This window comes from Strongylocentrotus purpuratus, unplaced genomic scaffold (genome assembly GCF_000002235.5).
Source record: "Strongylocentrotus purpuratus isolate Spur 01 unplaced genomic scaffold, Spur_5.0 spur5_scaffold_13, whole genome shotgun sequence".
NCBI classification, from domain to species: Eukaryota; Metazoa; Echinodermata; class Echinoidea; order Camarodonta; family Strongylocentrotidae; genus Strongylocentrotus; species Strongylocentrotus purpuratus.
Genome location: NW_022145598.1, coordinates 36315060 through 36325057, shown reverse-complemented (window position 1 = coordinate 36325057; position 9998 = coordinate 36315060). Strand labels below are relative to the sequence as shown.

The window sequence follows — 9998 nt, the reverse complement described above, 5'->3', positions numbered from 1 at the left end:
GTCTTGCTTGGTGGTGAATGCTTGGACGGACCACTGCGTATTTATGGCGGGTTAGTATCAAAGCCCCACTGCACTGCTTATAGCTACTTGCGCCATCTATACAGCAAACAATGTCTAATCGGTGACCATTGGTCCCCCATGATCCTCCTTTTCTTATGTTAATAGTGAGCTGATTTGATTAGATAACCACCTGTCGGTGACCGTGGTGGGAGGTCTAATCCCTCCTGGCCAAACTAGTACAGATGGGCTTTAAAGGAAAGGGTGTATGAAATGATCTTGTCTTTGCCTTCAGTTGTTGGTCGATAGTTTGATGGAATGTTGTCGGTTTACTTGTACTGACAAAAAATTCCTGCAAACCAAGTTGCCAGAGCTATGAGTTAACTGCCACAATTTCTCAGATTGCTACGTTACTGGTATATTTTCCTATAAGTACGTTAAACTGTTATTTTTTTTTAATCCTACATTTTTTTCTCACGGGCCAACCTTGTCTAGCTCTCGCTTTTTGTTGACTCCATTAACCAAAATGAATTATTATTGTCATGCTGAAATACAATTGAACTTTATTTTGCGGTAATAAATGAATGAATGAGTAGGGGCGTTCACACCTACAGAAAAAAGTGAAATCTAAAAATCGATCTTTGCATCGCGATCCAAAAATCTGTTTGTTTTTTGCGTGTGTGGACAAAATAGTTTCACTAAATTCACTAATCTCCGCGATCCAATGCGCAGTAAGTCTTGCAATTGTTTATGTGAATGGTATTGAGAATAACGAATTTATTTATTTAATCCCAGGATTCCAAGCGTGCATACACCGTCGATATTCAGGCATGCATGCGCAGTTCGGACGTTCTTGCCTACGAGCGAGAATTCTCCCTGCGTGTGAATGGTCGCCCCCCCCCCCCCCAAAAAAAAATATCTTTGCATCGCAATCCAAATCGCACTAATTGTTATATGTGAACGGGCCTAGTATATTTTTGTTAATATAGGGGGAATCGCTTTCAATTAAGAAGATATCATACTGGGAAAAAATCTTGTTTTCTCCTTTTTTATGCCCTTAGCTTGGAACCTCGACCAACCTTGCTGCTCTATCACTTCCTGGCCTTAAATCTGTACACCGCTTACTACCTCCTCAAATCGGCACCGTGGTACGCCAAACCTCTTGCTCTCCTGGACGGCCCGCTCGTCTTCATTCGCTCATCCGTTATGTTCTTCTCCCTTTGGCTATCTGAATGCAAATCCGTGACCAAGTCCTAGCATGGCTCTCCTGGACGGCCCGCTCGTCTTCATTCGCTCATCCGTTATGTTCTTCTCCCTTTGGCTATCTGAATGCAAATCCGTGACCAAGTCCTAGCATGGCTCTCCTGGACGGCCCGCTCGTCTTCATTCGCTCATCCGTTATGTTCTTCTCCCTTTGGCTCTCTGAATGCAAATCCGTGACCAAGTCCTAGCATGGCTCTCCTGGACGGCCCGCTCGTCTTCATTCGCTCATCCGTTATGTTCTTCTCCCTTTGGATCTCTGAATGCAAATCCGTGACTCAGTCCTAGAAGTAGAAACCTAAACTGTACCCTAGACGTTGAAATGTGTTGTTCCGTGCATCGAAATTGGTTCGGTAATGTTTAAGGTAGTTTTCAGTTGCGACAGGAAAGGGCAAATCCGTGAAGGATTTTGAGTAGTTTTAATTTACACACCACTAAAAATTACTTGTTTATGATGTAGCCTCCAAACTAAAGAATATTTGAAATGAGTTTCAAAGAGTAACATTAAGTGGTTGGGAAAAGCTCTCTCCCTAGTCTTAACATGTTTACAGGAGATTTCACTATTGAACGGATATGTATATTATGTACGATTTAAAACTATCCATTTAGGATCTTTGGAAGAAAATGGGGCTGCACCTGCACCTTCACATAAGATTCTTTCTTTTATTTAGGTATTTAAAAATGTGCCCCCCAAAAATACCTTTGTGAAAAAGACGAGGAGTTGTAGTATAAAGGATATTAGTGAATTGAGAAGTAGCGATATAATAGCTTTTCACATGATGTTTATATATCATCATTCTACAGGAAGTAATTCTAAATAAATTCTTCATTTAGATTTCACTCTATATAATTATACTCAGAAGAAAAATGTATGAAAAAAAAACTTTACTAGATTCATTGCCATCTCACATTCTGTCATAAATGGAATACATTTGTTATCTGCATTATTTGATTGGTGTATTAATCGGTGTATTAATCAGTATATTAATCGGTAACATATTATTTAAAAGACAAAATCATCTTTGTTTGATCAAAATCGGTTCAGAGACGGCTAAAATATAACAATATCTAATACTTGTGTACCACCACAAATATTAGCTATTTTTAAAAATTTGAAAAAGCCGTTGAAAAAAAAACGAAATAACGCCTTTTACGTAGTATTTCAAGCCAATGCCGATGTTGGCTTTTTTGTTGGCATTTTCTTGTTGCTTATATTACGCACAATCAGCCGGCCCATGTACTGTTATTTTTAATTAAATAATTAATTAACGGTCACCGTGTTGGTGAATTGGTATGCTCGTATTGGCTAAATTTCTCACATTTTGGGGTCTAAAATTACCTTCATAGCAATTTTAGGTTCTAAAAGGGCACTAGAAAATGTCACAGATAAGAATAAGAGCAATAACCATGCACTTTGAAGGCATTTGCAGTCTGAAAACAGAACTCAACTATCCCTTTACCCAGTCAAGATGTCTATAGTCTATTGTATAAGGTTTAGAAATGTCACTTTAGATCATTTCATGAAAGTTGTTACGGTCGTGTACAAAGCAAAGTAAAACGCTAAGTTTTCCTTTTTACTGTGGTTTTCTGTAATTGTTCTATCTTTTATCTTCCTTTTTTCTATCGCCTTTTAAAAGGCACATTAAGGGTGAACGTCTTTATTGAATTCAAGAATACTTAAGGTATACAAGATTTAGTCTTATTTATTATTTAGGGGATGGGTGGGCGTAAATTTTGTTGCCTCCCTCGCCAGATCGGCCAATATTTCATTTACTCATGTGATGCAAAATAAGTGGTTGTACGACACTTCCTCCTGCAAAAATTGCTCACTATAATTTCTGCACCAATCGAATTTCTAACTCTGAATCCTTAACCTAAACCTGACATAAAACCTATTTCCATCAATATAATTTTGACGAAGTAAGCCCGAATCAATTGTAGGCGGAGCACCAAATAAAGAGACTTTAACTGAACTTTAATCCTATAAGCTCAGTAATTCGTCGCCTGGCTGGCAGAAGGGCGTTTGCTCAAATTTCAGGTCAATAATGAAACTTTAAGCAGAAGGGCGGTAGCACTAAATCGCCTCAAACTTTATAAAACTGACTTATTTCCAAGAAAGAAATTGTGGCCGTGTTCTACTACCACGTTTATATTAGTCTTTAATGTTTTAAACCAATTTTCGGAATGGAAAGCAGTTTAAATATCAAATAAATCTTTAAATGCAAATAATTCGAAAAGTAGTTTTCGAGTCGCTTGCGAGCTAACGCTCTTTTGCCACCCGGCCGACGAATTTACAGTGCGTCCCAGAGAACGAAACCGAGAATTATCGTTTTTTATCATAACTTAATCACAATCATAATTAATAAATGACACATATTTGTAAAGCTTAGATCCTCTTCTTTCATTTGATGCAACTCACATGACTGGCGAATCCAGGGGGGGGGGCCTGGAAAAAAAGAAGTGTATTTTTACATTTTTAACGTTAATTTTACCTTTTTTGGAGATGCCCCCCCCCCCTCCTGACGCTCAAGGGGGGGGGGGGGTGCAATTTTTCAAATTTTCGAGGACCAAAAAAAAAGTGCTCACTATCCCCCACACCCAACCCCCAAATGAGTAAAACATTGGCCGGCACGATTTTCATATTTCAGCACATTAAATTTCAAATTGATTTCAAATTTGGGCCCCCACCCCTAAGAAATCCTGGATCCGCGCCTGTCACATGATGCATATTTCACGCATAGGTGATTAGAAACAATTTGAAGAAAGTGTACCAAAAAGTCATTTGGCGAACAGTATCTTACTTTCAAAGAGAAAATCACATTTCTAAAAAGTTAATTTTCTGCCCTTTCATATGACACCTCAACCAGGAAATATAAGCCAGGAATATCAAAGCTCTGTTTGTTTAAGTAGTGCTTGCATTTTCATAATTTTATTAACCGAATCCGTTCCACTCATTGCTGCCCAAATAACAAAGAAGACGAAAGACTTCATGCATGGCTGATCGTCAACGAAACGGAGCATGTTCTTTGTTGCTACGGCAATCTAAATAAGCGGGGGGGGGGGGGGGGGGGGGGTAAGGTAAGGTCAGCTTTTTTTTTTTTTATTATTTGACAAGGGGTTTCGTCCAAAACACACACATAAAAAAGTTAAAGGGGGGGTTCGACCCCCAAACCCCCCCCCCCCCCCCCCCCCCTGCGTACGCGCCTGATTCAAACAACCACTCTAACTTATATGGCATGTAACCATTTTAGAGCAGGTTTGAGTAAAATATCTTGATCAACCTATAAAGCCGGTCTTGGTTTGAGCGGGCATATGAATTGTTCAATTGTCATGTTCTGAAAAACGACCCCTTACTCTTCCTCTCTCTCTCCCCACGGAATATCACTCTTGTCTGTTGTGTTATTGTTTGCACTTCTTATATTTTCAATATCATTTATTTTCGAAAAAAATAAAAGAATACCAAGATTACGGCGATTAACTCCTTTTTAGCCACACCCTTTAAAAAAAAAACACACAACAACAACGCGATGCGGAAATACAACACACTGAAGCACATAATTCCAATTTCACGAACTTTCAGAGAGGGGAGGAGGGAGACAGAGAGAGAGAGAGAGAGAGAGAGAGACAGAGACAGACAGAGATAGATAGATAAATAGATAGAAAGAGAAAGAGAGAGAAAGAGAGATGATTGTGATGAATTATGATTTTGTTCTAATCTCTGTCATTCATTTAGCTCTTTCCATTACAAACAAAACAAATAAAATATGCGTACAAAGATTCAATAAATATTTTATTGATACAGCAACCTCAAATCAAAAAGGGTTCTAAAAGATGTATAAATAGAGAAAAACTAAACAAAATTAAGCGGGAGGCAAAAACTATTTGAAACGAAGTCGAAAGCATTCAAAGTATTTGATTGCTTGTCTGTTTGTCTGTTGAGATTTTCAATTTTGGTCCTCCACGTGAGACAAGCACCTCATCTGTTCAGAGCCAGAAGGGCATTAACTCTGTGTTAAAGTATGTGAGTTTATTAACACCCTTCTGGTTCAAAACAGACGGTTTATTGAGAATCAAAATTTAATTCTGAAGAAATGAAAGTCAGAAGGACATGAATTAATGCCTTTTTTTACTCTCAGCAGACAATATTTGTCTCAATAAGAATGTACACATTTATTGTTCTATGTGGAGGTTTGAGATTTAATTCTCAATAAATGCTGATAGTCTGAAAGGCATTATATAAACTTTAGGCGTTGTGGCGTGCGCCTGTAATCCAGCTAACAGTGGAAGTTACAAACTGATTCAGCCGAGGACGCAGGTTCGAAAATAAGTCACGTCTTTCGGATGGTGACGTTTAAAGGTCGGTCTCCAGACGTAAAGAATCATATCTGATTGATACGTGTCTGTAAAAACCTAATACACACACACTTGCAGTACACACCAATACTTATATGCTAGATGATCAACCTTTTCTGATCGATTCTACGTTTCTTTCACAATGCAGTCGCAAGACCAGAACTGGTCTTTTTCTTTAAGATTTCTCCGAGTGATGGCGTGATCCCCGAGAACCGTTCGCCGACTATAAGCGTTAAGCCGAGTGATGGCGTGATCCGGACCGGCCGGTTCTCGGGATTGCGCCATCGCTCGGGATACTACTTGTATGTCCCTTTTGCAGCCAACATCAAATTCTGTAGAACTACAGAGAGACCTATATCACACCATGGAGTCGTGGACCCATCCCCTCCCTTTCCCGTTCATGATCATACATACAGTGCTTCAAAAATATAAACTAATTCACAACATCCCCTTAGTAATTACGACTGAGAAGTATCAAGAATTAATGCTGTGTTAAAATTAAATGAGCTAATGTACGGCCTACTTCTGACTTCACAGAGGTGCAGTATTAACTAAAAGGAATACCATGACAAGCTCTATTAAAGATGCTGTCCGTTTTGCAGCCAACATCAAATTATGTACAACATTGCAGGAATTATGAATATGTCATGTATGTCCTATCTTTGACATTTAAACGTTAGCAGTGTCTACTGTCATAATATTTAAATTATGCAAGGAAACCGTTTACTTGCTAGACTTCACTGTCAGACACTATTGAGTGACTGACTGGCTTTTTCTTCTTTGGTCATAACATACATAAAATGGGCAGTAAGGGTACATGAGCATTTGTCTACAGTAATAATCCACTTCTTGTTATGGCCAAAATTAACTGATTGAATCTGTGTGCAGCATAAAACATACGACCATTCGGTGCAATGGTCTGAAAATCAGACCATTATTTACTGGCTCTATAGCTCTTAAGTTGATTCGACAACTAATAGTGGTTATTTTCCCACTTAAACACATTTTCAAGCCCCCATTTTCTTAGGGAAGTTCTTAATCAGTATATACTTTCAAATGCCGTGGGAATTTAACCTTTTCAATTTTTGTTTGGCCTGAAAATGGGACATAAAAAATCAATAATAAGGGTCCAGAACTAGACTAGTCCTGAAGCTGCAGACAATCGCCACACAAACAATGTTATGTTAATGAGGCCTAAAAGCAGAATAGGTGTGTGTGTGTGCGTGCGTGGGTATGTGTATGTGCGTGTGCGTGTGTGTGTGTGCGTGTGTGTGCGTGTGTGTCGTCTATCGGTTTCTTGAAATGGAAACCTATATACATCAAGTTTGAATATTTGGTGTTCATTTTTCTTTTGATTTTGAAAAAGATATGAATAATTGAAAGAGAAAAAGAAAACTTTTAGGATGGTGGAAAGAAAGAGAATATTAAACACTTATGGGTAAAATATACTCGTTTAACTCATGTGCATTGTCAAAGTCAAATTATGTCTCATCACTTAAAGTAGTCCCCTTAGTGGTTGCTTACTGAGGTGGACATTATTATGAGTGTATATGGGCAGGAAAATTTCGGAGATGTAGAAGAAATAATAAATTAGAATTACGGGAAGAGGGGTTATAAATGATGAGATTTAAAGGGAAAGTCCACCCCCAAAATAAGTTTGTTTCGATAGAGGCAGAATAATAAGAAAATCAGGTGAGTGAAAGTTTGAGCAAATTCTGAATGAAAATAAGAAAGTTATGAATTATTGAAGTTGTGATCAATCAAATACAAATTGGCAACTCTGTGACTTATTATACGAGCTCTCCTTCATTTGCTTTGTGCATAATATTCCATAAAATCATGTTTTCTTCGTTATTGATGACGGAATATATATTTGTTCCTTGCAGGGGGAGTATAGAAACATATTTGCAATTATTATATTTAGGGTGCATGTATGGTTGAAATTTTTCTTGAGGAAAAATGAAAATTTTAGATTTTTTTTAGTACTGATCAAATGGAATTTGAGCTCGCATGATACGTCATAGAGTTGCCAATTTGTGTTTGATTGATCACAACTTCAAAAATCCTAACTTCTTTATTTTTAATCGGAATTTGCTCAAACTTTCACTGACTTGTTTCTCTCATTTTTCTACTCCTATTAAAACTAACTTAATTTCAGGGTGGACTTTCCCTTTAAACTGTTTGTTATGACACAACATATAATGTGGTTAAAACATTTATTATATGAAGCAAGGAATTCTTGATGGAAACTTCACTTTGATTATTGTTTCAGTAAGGTACAGGTAGATATTTGTTTTTATGTGACTTAGATAAGTCCAAATTAATATTGAGAATACCACCATTTTATTTAACTTTATCTCTTTATTTTCAGTAAGATGTTTGCTTTGAAACTGTGAAACCTGGACTCGCAGATGTGTTCAAATGTATGGTGCATTACATACGACGGTGTAAAGAATCTGGGTCCAGTTTCTAGAAAGCGTCATATGTGTTAATTCGTGGACAACCCATAGAAACACGAAATTTGAGACTTTTCAGGAGTCTCAGAGCCATTTCTTTATATCAAAACCGTACAAATTTCTTATTTCCTTCAAAGAAGGATATCGTCCGACTTCAACGCTTCAGCCACTTCTTGAATGCCCTATAGAAGTCCTCTAAGGCGAAGATGTCCAGTACCCTGTTGTATCATCTGCTAATTTCTCTTGTAGTTATACCAGGAAGGAATTATGGACTGGTGCATTGCATGTCTTAGTGCGAGTGCCACCGACCTGATTAGAAAAACTTTAGGTTTTTGCTCTTCCTGAACTCCCTCAAAACCTCTACATAGAACTCCCGGTGGACCGTGTGGCCAGAGGGAACCCATTAAATGTAGATGATGGCCCTTGCAGTCGCAAAACGGGATCACCATCGGCTTTCCGTCGTACTTGTTTCGTCTGACCTTCTTGGATATGGGGACCTAGGGCACATCCTAAATGGCCCTCTTTTCTCTTGGTCTCTGGATTATGACCGTAGATTCTGCTGTCGCCACAGGTCACCAGAGACCCAATGATGGAGTATTTCTTAAAGGCCGTCTGTACTAGTTTGGCTAGAAGGGATTAGACCACCCAGGTGGCTATCTCATCAACTCAGCTCTCAATTAACATAAGAAAAAGAGGATCATGGGGGACCAATGGTCACCGATTAGGCATTGTTTTCTATATAGAGGGAGCAAGTATCTACAAGTAGTACAGGTGGGCTTTAAAGTTCTGTATCGTTTTTGCCAAGTTTAGCACAAAACGTTATTGCATAGCGAGCTTTCAAATTGTCTTCACGTCTCGACTGCATAGTGGAAGCTATATCAAGCTGTGAATTAGTGTTCAGTAAGGTGGGTTCAACGTGCTCTAATTCATCCCTGAATAAGGGTTGGCAGGTGAGCTCAAAACATCCGATATACTAACATTACAATAATCTAGGACAATTAAAACTGTCTTTCAAAAAATATCAAAAATTGCGGAGTTAATTATTAATTAATCTGACCTTGGTTTATGTCGCGATTACTATATAATAGGGACTTTAAGATTGAGTGGACGAGAACGGCGTGAACGTCCACGGATCATGCGTGTCCATGGCAAGCCGTTTTAGCATTAATTCCTATTTCTTGATATCAAGAATTCAATTTATTGACATCCAGAAATGACTTTCTGTTGTAAAGCAATGGTAATTCTTGATATCAAGAAATAGGAACAAATGTTAAAACGGCTTGCCATGGACGTTCACGCCGTTCTCGTCCACTCAATCTTAAAGCCCCTTGTGTCTTTCATGTGTGACTCGATTATTTCAGGATGTCGTATTATAACAGTGCCAGCTCCGACAAGAAGTCTACATTGAAATATCAGCACACGATATTCTGAAGAGGTAGGCCTATGCACTTTCCAGCCTCACAGAAAACAAACGCTTACCCAGTTACAGTACTCACTGGTGTACAACAATAAGATAAGTGAAGCTTCAGGCCCTGTAAAAACTACTATATTACATTTAGGTGAACAAATAATGAAAGTAGATGAATTGTGCACGAAACAACATGAAAATCTTTCGGGAAAGAAGAGTGCATTTGTGGTGTGCTCAAGCAAATATTTCCCGCCTTAATGTTTAGCTTTCGTGTCCCAATAGCGAAGCGACCTAGCGTTAAATGTAAGCCTAACTGTTCATTTCGTGATAAAAGTGCCAAGTTTTGCAAACAGGTGGTTCAACATAGTTCAACTGGAGGTCAAGCCACCTCATATGCGGGCCCTGTGACCCTTTGTGTCTATTTTTCTAAATGCCCCTCTAACAGGGGCGGCGATCACGGGGGACGGGGGGACACGTCTTCCTTTCCCCTCAACTCTTTTATGGGGGATCACCCCCCCCCCCCC

The 9998-nt window shown here is 38.7% G+C and overlaps 1 protein-coding gene across 1 annotated transcript in view; it reads left to right on the top strand.

Moving 5' to 3' along the window:
* Positions 1 to 2297, top strand: part of LOC584033 (squalene monooxygenase) — a 5954-nt gene extending 3657 nt beyond the window's left edge. Inside the window, exons 3-4 of the mRNA XM_030983453.1 lie at positions 1 to 50; positions 1059 to 2297. The exon at positions 1 to 50 is cut by the window's left edge and continues 38 nt beyond it. Of these exons, the coding sequence (XP_030839313.1) occupies positions 1 to 50; positions 1059 to 1254 (246 nt within the window). The 3' untranslated portion in view covers positions 1255 to 2297. The remainder of the gene's footprint in view (positions 51 to 1058) is intronic.
* The last annotated feature ends 7701 nt before the right edge of the window (positions 2298 to 9998 follow it).